At 39.5% G+C, this 15,987-nt stretch overlaps 1 protein-coding gene across 1 annotated transcript in view; it reads left to right on the top strand.

Moving 5' to 3' along the window:
• The window catches only part of RAB5A (RAB5A, member RAS oncogene family), a 30,875-nt gene extending 14,888 nt beyond the window's left edge, over positions 1-15,987 (top strand). Inside the window, exons 3-6 of the mRNA XM_038765741.1 lie at positions 9,834-9,985; positions 10,652-10,774; positions 11,070-11,163; positions 14,488-15,987. Coding sequence (XP_038621669.1) covers positions 9,834-9,985; positions 10,652-10,774; positions 11,070-11,163; positions 14,488-14,603 — 485 coding nt within the window. The 3' untranslated portion in view covers positions 14,604-15,987. The remainder of the gene's footprint in view (positions 1-9,833; positions 9,986-10,651; positions 10,775-11,069; positions 11,164-14,487) is intronic.

The following is a 15,987-nucleotide window of genomic DNA, read 5'->3' as shown; positions in this document are numbered from 1 at the left end:
GCTGTTGTGAGTGGTATTGGTAACACTTTGAGAGTTGGGCTTTTTTTGGCATCTCCTTCCCCCACCCCCATTTTAGTAGTCGTAAAAGTATTTATAAAGCATTCACTTTGTGCAGAACACTGTACTGAGTGCTGGGAAAGAGTATTCAGGTGGGAATTAAACACAGTCCCTGTTTTTCAAGGGCCTCACAATGTCTGAGTACAGATCAATCGTATTTATTGAGCGCTTACTATGTGCAGAGCACTGTACTAAGCACTTGGGAAGTACAAATTGGCAACATATAGAGACAGTCCCTACCCAACAGTGGGCTCACAGTCTAAAAGGGAGGTAGGGGAGTACTCATACATTCAAGCACTTAGTACAGTACTCTGCATACAGTAAGCACTCAGTAAATACGATTGAATAATACTTATTGAATGAACGATTGAATGATAGGACTAGAGACAGACATTCTAGATTGAATTCCTGGAAAGCTGGGCTTTCGTCTGTCAGTTTTCATTGTACTTGTTGCTGGGGAAAACCTGGCTTTTTACATATAGTGATATCCTCAATAAAGTCATTATGGTGGTGTTTGGGGGAGGGTGGGGAAAGTGAATTTTTCAGATTGTTCCCAAGTCAGTGCTCTAAAGGCTAGGTTTACCTGAGGTTAGGATACTTTTTGAAGATGATCTAGTAGATAAGTTCATCTGTGTAAAACACACACACACACACACACACACACACACACACACACACACTGTCTCCCCCACCCACCCACCCATATCCCCCTTTCCCTGATACCATGGCTCAGGCCAGCTGATAAGTGGAGGGAGGCAGGACAGAGCTGCCTGCATACCTGGGCAACAGTTGTAATTCATAATCAGACTCACAGACCAATTAGGCAAACCATCACTTTTCAGCCTTTTTCCTGCAGTACTTTAAGAACCTGTATTAATAACAGATTGTTCTCTAAGGCGAAGCACCAGTGGATTCTGTGTTCTTTTTTCCAACTGTCAGCTTTGCTCCATGTGGACACTTGCCTAGCCATTAGATGAGTTGGTATTTTCAATCTTTATTAAAACGTTTACTGCCCAGAAGCCTATGTTTCTGGTAAGCTTGGTCTGATGATGCCTGCTGTTGGGTAGGGACTGCCTCTATATGTTTCCAACTTGTACTTCCCAAGCGCTTAGTACAGTGCTCTGCACAGAGTAAGCGCCCAATAAATACAATTGAATGAATGAATGAATGATGTAAGCTTGGTCTGATGATTTTCAGGCATTTGGCCTATGTACCCATGTACCTTTGCAATTCTGGTTTAGGCTTGTGGCAAACCTAGTTCATCTGCAAATAACTTTCTAAGCAAATAATGAATATTTTAAAGGATGCAAAAATCTCATTTAAAATATTTATTAGAGGAATTTGGTATTAGGATTTATTTGAATATCTCTAATAATAATGACTGTGGTGTGAAGTGCTTACGAGGTGTCAAGCGTTGCACTAAGCACTGGGGTAGATAAAAGATAATCAGGTTGATACAGTCCTTGACCCACCTGGGGATCAGTCAGAGTAGAAGGGAGTAGGATTTAATCCCATTTTACAGTTGAGGAAATTGAGGCGCAGAGAAGTGAAGTGACTTGCCTAAGGTCACACAGTAGGCAGGGGGCAGAGCTGACATTAGACCTCAGGTCCTCTGGCTCCCAGGACACAGCTCTTTCCATTAGTCCACGCTGCATCACATTCAGAACCGCCTGGTCCGATTTCCAAAGTGTAACAGGCCCCTTCTATTATTGGTCATGGAGGTAGGAGCCAGTCCTGGACTCCTGAATGAAATCAGCAGGAGGTTGAAAAGCAAGTATTGTTATGACATTTCAGTGCTTACTGTGTCAAGTACTGCTCTAAGCGCTGAGGTAGATGCAGGTTAATTGGTTGGACACGGTACCTGTCCCACATGGGGCTCACAGTGTAAAAGATGGATCCACATGTATGGGCTGGGAGTCTGAGCTGCTCGGAAGAACTGGAAGGGTTTGATAGGTTACTTCTTTATGCCATCATACTTGATTACACTGAAAATTTAAGTTTTACAAAGGTTGAAGTGAGTTTGTGAATAGGGTTAAAACGGGGAATACGGAGTTCTCGTTGCTTCGAACTTTTGACAGTTCTCTATTCCCTTGGAAGCCTAAATCTAAATAGTCAAAACATCCTGCAACTGTTTTGCTTCTACCAGGAATCCTCTCCTCCCTAAAGCCAAGAAGTTATTCATAACCAAGTGCCTATGCATCAGTATTGTCATATTGGCTTGTTCATTAGCATTTGTAAAAGCCTCTTTAATGCCTCAGACAGACATAAACTTGGATTATAGATACACTGGAAAAAATGTGACATTTAGGCAAGTACATTGTAAAATGTAATTTTACATGAATATTTGGATCTAGTTTTCTCTTCTGTTAGCCTTCCAAGACATCTAATGTTCAGTTAAAAAAATATGGTGGAGCTAACAGTCTAAGAAATGGCCATGTGCACATGAAATAGACTCTTCAAGGCCCAATAAAATTTATGGTGAAGCCCTGCCAATTTGTGTAATACGTAGCTAAGCCCATTCTTTAATTTTTGTGTCAACTGTAGCTTTCCCATTCCCTAACCAAAAATCGTGAGTTTGCATTAAAGCTTTAAGAGCTTTCTAGTGTGAGTAACGTGTTCATAAAAGCAACATTTCACTTTGAGATTTCAGTTATGTAAATTCTATCTCTTCTCGCTATTCAGTTTACTTGGAGAAAAGACATTTGATGAGCCCAGTGTCAAAAATCACCAGGGTTGGTGGGAACCTAAATAAAGCAAGGGGGAAGCAGATAGAGGCAGTGGTAGTACTAGAAAACAATACTGGAAGGACACAGAGGTGATTCAGTGTATTTCTGGGAGGGCAAGATTTTTTTTCCTACATATTTTCTGAAAAATAAAAATGTATTTCTAATATTCCTATCCTGATTCCCAAACAGTGGAAGTCCCTCAGTGAATGCTCAGTTCTGGGTCCCCTTCTATTATCCATTTATACCCACTTCCTTGGAGAACTCCCCTAGCTTATAGCCAACATCTCTACACAGATGATTTCCAAAACTGCCTCTCCAGGCCTGACCCCTCTCCTCTCCTTTGTAGTCTCACATTTCCTTCCTGCCTTCAGGACATCTCTGCCAACACTTTAAACTAAACATGTCCAAAGCAAAACTCCTCATCTTTCCACCCAAATGCCATCCTCTCCCTGTGTTTCCCATCACTGTGGACAGCACCACTGTCCTCCCTATCTCACAAACCTGTCACCTTGGCATTACGCTTGACTCATTTCTCTCATTCAACCCACATATCCTGTCACCAAAACCTGTTGGTCCTACCTTCACAACATCATTAAAATCCACCCTTTCCTCACCGTCCAAACTACTGCTGCCCAGATCCATGCACTCATCATATATCTGGCCAGACTACTGCATCAGCCTCCTGGCTGAATTCCCTGCTTCCTGTCTCTCCCCACTCCAGTCCATCATTCCTTCTGCTGCCCAGATCATTTTTCTAAAAAAAATCATGAGGTTCACATCTCCCCACTCCTTAAAAATCTCCAATGGTTGCCCACTCTCCTCGGCATCAAACAAAAACTCCTTACTATCGGTTTTAAAGCACTCAGTCAACTTGCCCCTTCTTATCTTAACTTGCTAATTTCCTACTATGCCCCAGCCCACTTCGCTCCTCCAGTGCCAACCTACTCACCGTACCTCGATCTTGTCCATCTCACTGCTGACCCATTTTCTCCCTCTCACCTGGAACTTCTCCCCCTTCTATGTGACAGACCACCACTCTCCCCAACATCAAAGCCTTATTAAAGTCACATCTCCATGAGGCTGTCCCCAATTAAGCCCACTTTTTTTCGTATTACCCCCTCTCCCTTGTGGGTCGCTTGTGCACTTTGATGTGAATTATTTAAGAACAATTAAACAATATTTTTTTTTTAACATCTTGTCTCCCCCACTAGACTGTAAACTGTCTTTGGGCAGGGAATAGGTCTACCAGCTCTGTTGGATTGTACTCTCTCAAGCTCTTAGTATAGTGCTCTGCGCACAATAAACACTCAGTATTAATCAAGGGTATGTGAGTGCTTATTGTGCAGAGACCATTAATTGATTACACACACGAGCCCTGTAAAGTCTTACTAATTTTTCCTTAAAAGAAATCACACTAAGGAAGCAAACTATTTGTCTAGAATGCTAGCTCCACCCTTGCCCATCCTCTGGAGCTATCCTTGGAAGGAGAAGCAGTGTGGCCTAATGGAAAAGGCACCTGTACGGGAGTCAGAAAGAACCTGGGTTTGAATCCCCGGCTCTGCCACTTGTCTGTTTTATGATCTTGGGCAAGTTACTTAACTTCTCTCTGCCTCAGTTATCCACCCGTAAAATGGGGATTAAGGCTATGAGCCCCAAGCAGGAGAAGGACTGTGTCCAACCTGACAAACTTGTATCTATCCCTGTACTTAATACAGTGCTTGGTACATAGTAAGTGCTTGACAAATACCGTGATAAGAATAAAAGAAAAAGGAGGAAAATCCCATTTTGCTGTGTTGAGAAAGTCACTCCTGGTAAAAAAAAAAAAAAAAAAAAGTAGTAAGACAGTGCACAGCCTTGAAAGTAAGCCTCAGTTTCTCGTTTTACCCCTTGGGTATGCCGAGTGTTCTTAGTTAAACTCATTTCCGTAGCTGTTTTCTCTGCATCACGGCTAATCAGGGACTGGAAATTAGTTCCTTGTTTACTTTAGCTCCAACCTGACCACAATTCTCTCTCCCTTTCACCTTCTCTTCTAGAAGCAGCATGGCCTAGTGGAAAGAGCATGGGCCTGGGAATCAGAGGACCTGGGTTCTAACACTGTCCACTGTGTGACCTTGGGCAAGTCACTTAACTTCTCTGTGCCTCAGTTCTCTCATCTGGAAAATGGAGGTTAAGACTTTGAGCCCTATGTGGGACAGGCACTGTGTCCAATCCATTATTCTTGTATCTACCCCAGTGTTTAGTACAGTGCCTGACACATAGTAAGTGCTTAACAAATACCACAATCAATATTATTATTCTCCACAATCTATTCCAAACTTTAGTATTCAGCTTTGCAGAAAAATATAAAAAAAACCCACTGCCAACAACATTTGTTTACTGGCTTGCAAAATTCCCACCTCACACTTGTTGGTCCAAGAGCCATTCCCACATTTGCTCTTATGAAATTCTTTTAATATGAGATGCCGTACCTTACCAAGAAAAACCTTGCTGTAGATTGTATTTGTAATTTGTATTAATCGATTGTAGGATGACTTATATGGGTGTAGCCCATTTTTTAACATGTGGATTTGCATCAATCTGCTTGGCATCCTGATCTGTCACCACTCTACCCCTAGGTCACCCTTGTGCTTGGCTTTGTACCCTTTATTTACCCTTCCCTCCACGCCACTGCACCTATGTACGTATCCATAATTCAGTGTCTGTCTCTCCCTCTAGTCTGTAAGCTCCTTGCGGGCAGGGAGCGTCTCTGACAATTCTGTTGTATTGTACTTTCCCAAGTGCTTAGTACCGTGTTCTGCACACTGTAAGTGGTCAATAAATATAACCTCATGTGTCCACCAACTTTTGAATACAGTGCTTGGCACACAGTTAAGCACGCAATCAATTTGCTAATTTGATAGGTAGACACTTCCATACTGGGTCCGTCTAGTTGATTCTCCTGCCTGTACTTTTGTTCTGACAGTGGCATTACAGGATGCCTGGGGGAAGAGAGTGTTGTTGGCCCTGCTTGTCATCCAGTGTTTCAGGATTGTTCCTTCTTCTGTCCCTAACTTTTCCCTCTAATAGCTCAACTTGGACCTGTCCACTGGGTATCTATCTTAAACCTATTTCCCTAACTTTTCCCACCAATAACTCATCTTGCCCTTGGAATTACCAAAATTCATTTTGAATTTATCTAACACTCTCCCAATTATATTGAAAGCAGAAATCTGTTTCGGTACTGTCCCAATCACCGGTGCCCACTTCATGGGAGTGATAGAGGCAGGGAACATATCTATCAACTGTATTATATTGTACTCTCCCAAGTGCTTAAAAAAATACAGCACTCAGCACACAGTAAACACTCAATACAATTGATTGATTCGCCCCCATTGCTTCTTTGAAACTCCCAGACTTGCTTCATCCCAGGTAGAGACCTGACCCAAATAGATGCTAGAGAGTGAATTTTTAGTCAATTAGCCCTCTAAAACTTGTCCTCCTCCTGGGCGTTGTATCCCCCCAGCCCAAAATCCCTGCCCCATAAAGCTGACACCACTGCTCCCAAGTGCACATGGTGCTCAAAAAATACCATTGATTGAAGCTGGCCCCCCACTGTCCTGACTGCAGCCTAGTTACTGCACACATCTTCACCCCCGTGACACAGAACTGAAAGAAGGAACAGGTTTTGTCTCATCTTACCAAATCAACTATTGAATCTTCTAAACCCATTCGTTATCCTTAGTTATACTACTTTCACACTGGTGATCAGGACCAGGAACTTCCACTAGTGAAATGGTGGGGAAAATGCGAAAACATTGTTCAGTCTCTGTTTCCAAGTGCTTAGCTAGGATTGTTAGCATGGAAAATCAGTAGGGCGCACCCTGAATTTGGTTGGAAGAGCCTGACTTTGTCAGGATATTGACAGATTGCATTTTAAGTCTTTTTCATAATGTGAAAATACAGTTGCTCCATGGAGATAACATAATAATAATGATGGTATTTGTTAAGCGCTTACTATGTGCCAAGCAGTAAGCACTATTAGACCGTATATTTTAGCAATTTTTATTAGCATAGGGTATAACACTAGGGTAAAAACAAACTAATCAGATTGGACACAGTCCATTTCTCACATGGGGCTTACATTCTTTATCCCCAATTTACAGATCAGGTAACTGAGGTAGAGAAAAGTTAAATGAATTGCCCCAGGTCACACTGCCAACAAGTGGAGAGACTGGAATTAGAACCCAGGTCTTTCTGACTCTCTGGCCTGTGTTCTATCCACTAGAAGATGCTACTTCTCACTTTCTGGAGTAATGTGTATCTTTTTTTGACCTCAGCAATCTTCTTGTTGCTGTTGTCTTATGCTGACAAGTCATTCTTAGTGCAGTGTATAATCTGGCAGTATGCTATTCAAGAGAGGTGAATTGTTGAAAAGATTCCTTAGAATTTTTAAAATCTTTGGGTAGTGGACTCTGTGGCTTCAGTGCCTATAGGCAATACCTTTGAAATATCTCATTATTAGGAAATTTGAGCACATTCAGGCTAGCTAATGATTTGGACTTGAGGTTGATGTTCGTACTTCGTAGCTCTTGAGCTCTGGGCTCAAGTTTTATACTCTTTTACAATCAACAAACTTAGATTGTTGAATCAACCTGTTTGGTGTTTGAACTGTAATACTGCGACTACCTGTTTCCAATGAGCAAAGTTTAATATTAGGTTTAAAATGTTCCTGGAATTCATGTGCTAGAATCTCAAGCAGTACCTTATTTGTTAGGACTAGCTGATAAAACTTTTTTTTTACCAACTAGGATTGGTTCACGTAAGCAAGGCAGTTTTTTCAGTGGCTGCATCTCTGTAATACCTTGAATTTTTATAGTGCTAGTTTTTCTAAAGGCCTTTTGGATTACTTATCTCATTTTTGCCCACATACATGCTTTCTGAGTGTACAACTGATTGATAGCTCCTATTTGGAGGTCCTGGTAGTTGCACATTCCCCTTTCTTGCATTTCAGTTTGCTGGCTTGTTTCCTGTGATTTGTCCTGAGGTCTCCCAAGTTGGGGGGGGGGGGGGGGGGGGGGGGTTGGGGGAGGGAGGGTCAATCAATGGTATTCATTCATTCATTCATTCAATCGTATTAATTGAGCACTTACTGTGTGCAGAGCACTGTACTAAATCCTTGGGAAGTACAAGTTGGCAACATATAGAGACGGTCCCTACCCAACAACGCTTATTATGTGCGGAGTTGTATGCTAGACTGTAGTAGTAGTAGTAGTAGTAGTCCCCTCCGGACTATAAGCTTGTTGTGGACAGGGAATATGTCTATTGTACTCTCCCAAGCACTTAGTACAGTGCTCTGCACGCAGTAAGTGCTCAGTAAATACTATTGACTGAGTACCGTACTGTACAGAGCACTTGGGAGAGTACAGTACAACAGAGGTAGCAGATGTGTTCCATGCCCACAGTGAAATTACAGTCTATGAAGAATGAAAAAGCTTAAATGCTTCTGCGAACAGGTGGAGTTGCAAAAATCAGGGTTCCCCAGAAGTTTTAGTAGATGAACTGGTTTTATAATAGGATTCATCCCTGCTGAAGTAGTTGGCCCACAAATTCAGGGCAAATAAAATAGGTGTACATGGACTAATGGGTTGGTGGGATATTAAATGTACACTTTAAGTGTATGATACAAGTAGTTTACTTTTCAGAAAGGCTTATCCTTCTTACCTTCACCAAGTGACACATTTAAGAATTAATCCAATCGGAAGGCTGTCCTTCTCTGTAATTATTCTTAAAGGGCAGGGATTGTGTATTTTATTTTTGTGTGTTCCCAGTGGGGGTTCAGTAAATATTGTTGGTACTGGTTCTTGGCCATCGTACTCTTTAAATATTTCAGCCAGCATTTATTAATATGTTTATATTTATTATATTTATATGTATTACATATTTATTTTTCTTATTGTATATATTTATCGAGCGCTTACTTTGTGCAGAGCACAGAGTACTTGGGAAAATACAATAGAATTTGTAAAATGATTCCCACCCTCGAGGAGCTTACACTCTAGCTGAGGAGACAGACACTAAAGTCATCCACGTAACTACATATTTGCCTTTGAGTAAACATCAGTTTATTTTTACACTAGCGTCTTTGAAGGGGTGAATGATACAGCGGACTTAAAATATGAAACGAACATAAAGTCTTACAGATGGGAATTTTTTCATTTTGGATTATTTTAAGAGGAATATTTAAGCCTCTGGGTCCTAACATAAATAGTATCTTAATCATCCTATCAGTACCCCATTGCTTCTTAAATAAAACACAATCTCCTTACTGTTGGCTTCAAGCTTACTCTCTACTCTCCTTCCAGTACTTCACAGTCATGCTCTTTGCTCATTCTAAGCAAACTCTTAACTGTCCTCCTCTCGAGTCTCATCTCTGACCGGTTACTCCCCTACTTTCACAACTGCCCTTCAATTTCCCCAAACGAAGCCCTACTGTCTTTCAAAGTTTTCCTTAACAGCCCCTCCCCACGATCACCCCAGCTTCTTGTCATAGCACTCCATCACTTGTAACTCAGAATCTCTGTGAATTGATATCGATTAGTTCACTTGTGATATATTCTTTTCAGTCTTGCCGAAATATCTGTTATTTAGCTCGGCTTTGTTCGCCAGTATATACCTTGAGTTTGGAGATTGTCTCTCTTTATTTTTGTATGCTTCCCCCCAACCTGAGACAGTGGTCTCTAACACTTAGTAAGCACCTATGAACTCTGTTGATTCTTGTTAAAGAAAATTTCTGAACAGTGCAATTTTGAACCTACATATTTCTCGATTCGGAATATGAATTTCAAATGACAGTCAAATGGGCTAGAGGAAAAGGTATGGTTCTGTCTAAAGAATCCTTTGCTATCAAATTTTTAACATTTTATTCTTCCGCCTCATCTTGCCTGTATCTCAGGCTAATATAAAGTGTAAAAATATGCACTCTGTGAGCTTCCTACTAGAATAGTTTACTGAAAAACAGGAGAAAAAGTGTGGCCGACTCACGACCCTGGATTTTTTTTTTCCATCTTTCAGCTGCTTTTCTAACCCAGACAGTGTGTCTTGATGACACAACAGTAAAATTCGAAATATGGGATACAGCTGGTCAAGAACGGTATCATAGTCTAGCACCAATGTACTACAGAGGAGCACAAGCAGCAATTGTTGTCTATGATATCACAAATGAGGTAAGTATAAAGTTCAGAGCATGGTGATCATACCATGAATATTTTAGATGTAGAACTATTACAATTGTGGTAAATTTTGAAGAACTCTAATACGATAGAAAGCCCTTTGAAGGAGGCTTTAGCCCAAGAGAGGATGTATAGTTTTAACTAGTTGATAGTGAATAGTTTTGTCAAAGCCCTTAAATGGGAGAACCCAGCACACTTACTGAATACAGTGGGAGGATATTGCCTTCTCTTCATATGAAGATGTACTAATGCTATTTCTACCATTTTTGATATGCATGCACATTCAGACTTGTGGGCAATCTGCAGTCCTGTAGAGGGGAGGAAGGTTGGAGGAATGAAGAATTGCTTGAAAGATAAAGAGGTTATTTGGCTGTAAGGCTTGTCTCTTGGTAAAATTTATCTATATTCTTGAGAGCAGACACTCCCCCAGAATGAAAGTGTAACCAAAATATGTTCTAAATACTAACATGTGAGTACTCTCAAGTGTCAAATCTTTACATTGGAACTATAGTTAATTTTACATGTGTGAGTGAAGCTCTATGTTTTCTGTGAAAAATTGATGACTTCTGGGTGCAACTGTGCTAAACATTATTGAAATCAGTAATTTTATCCATTATACCAAAGATCGTGGCGGTGTCTGAAAGTTTTTATTTCTAACAGGAATCATTTGCAAGAGCAAAAAACTGGGTTAAAGAACTTCAGAGGCAAGCAAGTCCCAACATTGTAATAGCTTTAGCAGGAAACAAGGCTGATCTAGCAAATAAAAGAGCCGTAGATTTCCAGGTATGTACCTAGCTCTACCTTGAAGGTAGCTCTGTTGTACCAAGCAGTCTGGTGTATTGGCTGTATACAAAGTTTATTCTTAGACCACATCCCATAGTTAAATTGTTTCATTCAGTTAAGATTATCCATTGTTTGGAAACTGTAAAAATCTCAGTGTAAATTTTAGATCACAACTAATTGTAGATCAGACTTCTTTGCAATATGCAGCATCTGTCTCCTTGTGCAATTTTTGCTTCTCTGTTCTCCAGTGAAGATAAAATCCATAACAACCAAAAATAAAGTGTTCATTTTACAGGAAGCCCAGTCTTATGCAGATGACAACAGCTTATTGTTCATGGAGACATCGGCTAAGACATCAATGAACGTAAACGAAATATTCATGGCAATAGGTAAGATTAACTTTGATGTGAGAGCCCCTTAAAAAAAGAAATCCAAAAACCCTAACCTAGGGAGAATATCTGATTGCCTTTTCTTCAAACTCTTGGAGACTTTGTGGCATCCTCTTAAAAGAGTGCCTTTCCTCCAGCTAGGCTTTTGATAATTTCTGAATTTGAGGCCAGTTCAAATTATTTTAAGGGAAACTGTTATAGGCCAACCATGCATCTTGGTACAAACTAATAAACCTCAAACTGAAAGAAATTAGGCTTGGGAATATTTTAATAAAAATCAGAACCATGACCTAATTTTACCTCTATACTTCTTCAGGGTACTATTGCTCAGTGCTGTGATATCATTCCTATATTGCTAAATATGGAAATGGTAATTAAAACTGTTGCTAGATGTTCATTATTTTCACCGACTGGTATTTGCCAACCCTGCAGTTATTCGTTGGAATGCTTCAGCCCTCCACTAGCCTAATTCAGGATTTCTCCTAAATCTAGAATTTCCCCTTTTGAAACTGGTGCTATTCCTATCATACCTCCTGTTTTGAAAGATCAGTTTTATTCTAGCAACCAGACAGTACGAAGGCCAAGATTACGTCTTCTATATTTTAACTGTTGGAAATATAAACCAAATAAAAATTGCATTATTGGGGAATACTGGAAGAAATTTAGTTCCAAGTTTAAATTTAGTTACATTACGTGGGACTCTACTATGGAAGGGTTACTTTGTTTTTGAGGGACTACATTGTCTTGGAAATGCTGATGATTTTGATGAAGATGTCAGATAAATAAAACAAAGGTTTTAGTCCTAAGAAAAGCACAGTCTTTCTAAACCTCTTGTTACAGCATGTAATGAGGGTATCTCCACTGAACCTGAAAGGCCATAGTCTCAGACAGAAAATGAGGGTTTTTTTCTTCCAATAAATTGATGTCAGTTAACACACATTTATTAAGGATCCAAGACTGCATGAAAAAGTGAGGACACTTTCTTCCTGGGTGATTGGCATATAAAAGGTATGCATGATCCCTCCCCTAAAAGACCAAACTTCTGTGGCTCCACACTAGGAAAAAGGCTAGAATTTGAAATAGTGTTAACTGCTACTGATGCAAAAATACTTTAGTGTCCTTTCCACTTCCTCCTCTTCCACTTCTCTCTCTGTTATTTCTGAATTTACCTTAAAATCTTCTTGTCTATAAATCATGTACCGCACCAGAGGTTTTTAAAATAATGTTTTAGGATTCCCAAAGCTAGGAAACTTGTGTTACAGAGGAAAAATGGTGTCACTTTTGGTGTGCTGACCAAGGTGAGTATAGAACTGCCAGTGTGGAACAGAAGAAAGAAATTGGCAGTTTATAATTTTCCAAGTCACAGGGCTTGGTAATACAATTTACCCTCCAACTCTGAATTTCAAAAATGGTACAGTGCAACACAAATCTGCGTAAGTAAAATCTATCAGCTCATCAGCAGAGCACTGCATTAAGTGCTTAGGAAAATCTAACACTTTCAAAATGTAAACCAACAAAACATGATGACTTTAGAATATCCTGTTCAAGGATCTGCATGTCACAGCCATAGCTGGAATACCAAGAAAAGTCCAGAATATCACAAAACCATAATATGAACTCCATAATTTTTCTGTCTTCTCACCATGAAAAGTCAGTTTATTTGGGGAGTATTATGTTCCTTAGAAAATGTTACTGCTGATTCTAGAAATAATGTCATATCTAGACTCAATTTAGGGTATTTTTTTAGAGGGGAGGGTTCTGGGAAGCGTGACATGGGAGAAAATCTATTAAAATTTTTATATTTAAGATGCTGATTTTTAAGACAAGGACATTATGAAAATAAGCCAATTTTTGATATAAAAGGGAAGCCACAAATCCACCCTAAAGTTGGCTGAATTTTCGCTTGTTGGCTTTTGACAATTATTCATGTTTCCTTGCTTACCTAGTAGTATTCTCATCCTTCTTCTAAAACCAGAAAAATATTTTCCACCCCATTTCTAACTTTAAGGTTGTAATTCTCATTTGCATTTTGAACATTTTTTGTAAGTTTTTTTTAAAGGTAAAAATCAGTGCCAATCTTATTCTGTTATCCTCTGACTTCTTTTTGAGTTCGCATGTGACTTTGTAATTGATGTCTTTTAAGAAAATTAAATTATGCCTTTCTGGCCACTAAATGTATAAAGCCAGAAGTGCCATATTAAGCAACACTGGTGGATGTTGGAAATTATTTTAATTTATGAAAATCTAAAGTGTCCAGCCATTGATGAAGTTGCCATTTCCAAGAGTCCAGTCATAACATTCTGCACAGAATGTGGTTTAAAAAAACTTCTAATTTATAGAGAAGGTATGGATTTTTCACTTTTGTGGGAAAAAAAATCACACAGGAAGTTATTGAGTTGAATTTTTTTTAATGGGGTAAAATCAGGTTTACATTTTTTTTTAAATGTGAAACAAAAATTCAGGGTTTTTGTTAACTTTTTTCCTTTGGATTTCCTGGCTAAAGGGTTCTCTGCTGAAGGAGCTGAGGAAAGAGGGAGGCTTTAGAGGAGATGCTAAAAGTGATATGGTTCACTGGAAGTGGCTGGAGGTGCTTTCAGCTGAGATTCTCAGAATGAAACCTTTGGTGATGGATGGGAGGACTGGAAAAGAGCAAATGCTCTGCACACAGCAGCAGTCACTTAATAACAATAATATTAGTGGTATTAAGTGCTTATCGTGTACCAAGTGGTAGAGACATGTCCCCTGCCTAAGGGGCTGGGAGGGCAGATATCTCCATTTTTACAGATGAGGAAACTGAGGTACGGAGAAGTTAAGTGACTTGCCCAAGTTCTAACAGCAGACAAGTGGCAGAGCTGGGATTAGAACTCAGGTCTTGACTCCCAGTCCTTTGTTCTTTCCACTAGGCCAAGCGGCTTCTTTTCCCAGTCCTGTCCTCAGCCCTCACCCTTTTTGCTTTGCGAGCGAAAGAGTTGTATAAAGGCATGGGAAAAGAAGAAACAGGGAGGGGTTCCCAAGATGGAAGGAGCAGGCAGTAAACAACACAAGAGCAGAGCTCTGTTTGTGGGGATTAAACCATAGGGATAAAATTAGAAACTGAAATCTGAAACGCTCCGTATTTTGCAGGCAGTATTCATTTATTCCCACAAGTCACCTTAGCTTCTCGAGGGTAGAGTCAGTGTCGCTTATTCATTTCCCTTTCTCTAACTATTGATTTTGCTAAAGTTTTATAGCTGAGTTGTCACCTGATATAAAATGTGTAATAAGGTAAGTTAGAATCTGAGCCAAACGAATCTTGACGTTCATTCTTCATTGGTCATTTTTCAGCGAAAAAGTTGCCAAAGAACGAACCACAGAATCCAGGAGCCAATTCTGCCAGAGGAAGAGGAGTAGATCTTACTGAACACACACTACCAAGCAGGAGTCAGTGTTGTAGTAACTAAACCTTCAGTGGCAACTGTCTGGAATATTCTTCTGCTTCCTACTTGTTAATAACAATGGAATTGGAGCATTTAACCTGACCCAGTATGACTTCCAAAATGGAGAAGAGACTTACGGCATAGTCAAGTTTCTAATACAGAATTATTTTATGTGTTTTGAACTTAATTTTTAATAACATGCATGTGTCACTATTTGACTAATGTTTCAGTAGAAGGGAAAGAGGAAGCTGCAATACACATGTTTCCTGGGAGAGTTGGAAAAAGAATCAGTTGCCATTAGGGAATGTAGAGGAATTACTTTATGGACCTCAACTAACCAGTTAGTTCCTCCAACCCCAGTGTCGATTACTGTTATAATAATCTATGAATTGGGATTCCTCGATTTGTGCTTTTTCAAAATTATTTCTAGAAGCAGGGTCTAAAACTACTTCATCTTATCTACAGTATTCTTGCAACTAGTAGTCTGTATATCTACAGTTTAAATGTACATTCCACATTTTAATAGTCTAACCACCAGAAAAAAAAAACCAGAAAAAAAGTTTAACCCATCCCATGTTTGCTGGAAAGAAGTGGACTTGAGTTGGTAAACTGTCTGCATTTTAACAATCCTGTTTCAAAAGGTATAAAAATCAAGTTTAACCTCATTTTCTTGTAGGAAGATGTAAAGCAAGTAATGCCACTTTACAGAAATAGTAGTGTTTCCCCTCAAACTTTTAAGGCTGTAACTAAAATGAAATAAACCGGATGTCTGGGATTTTTATTTAATCACTGCTGCCCATTTTCAGAGATTCTTCTCTTTTCTTCCCTGTGGACATACTCTAGCCAGTGCACTAACGTAATTATGTACGCTCAACATGATCATTTAAATTTGGATCTTAAATGTGTTGTAAATAGGGTATTGCATTCTAGTCTCCATTTGTTTAATACTTTCTGTAATATTTAAGGGTTGTTTAAAAGTATACCAAATGTACAGTAACTAAAACTGCTAATTATTTTTCTTTTTCCCCGTGTTGTGAGGAGGGGTTTTCAGCTCAGTTCTTCCTCTATGGCTAGAACAGTGGTAAATGATGCTCCTGTATCTGTAACATAAGTAAGTACTTCTGTCTGTCAGTAATGAACTCTGCAGCCTTGTTCTCCAAAGCCCATTTTATTTTGATCTGTCCAGTATATTGCACTAATTATTTTAGTTATTTTCATTATATGAAATCTACCGAGTGTCAGAAAAGATGATTTAATCTATTTAAATGTTGAACTGCTAGCAGAAACTTACTTATGCAGATTGTAAATTTGCAATAATTGGAGCTTAGCAAAGAAAATGACAGTTCACCAGTGTTTAGTTTTATATTGAGGTGCTCAGGTTTGAATAAAGTGGTATAAAAACAGGAAA

The sequence above is a fragment of the Tachyglossus aculeatus genome, chromosome 2 (genome assembly GCF_015852505.1).
Source record: "Tachyglossus aculeatus isolate mTacAcu1 chromosome 2, mTacAcu1.pri, whole genome shotgun sequence".
Taxonomy (NCBI): Eukaryota; Metazoa; Chordata; class Mammalia; order Monotremata; family Tachyglossidae; genus Tachyglossus; species Tachyglossus aculeatus.
This window is presented reverse-complemented; position numbering and strand designations above follow the sequence as displayed.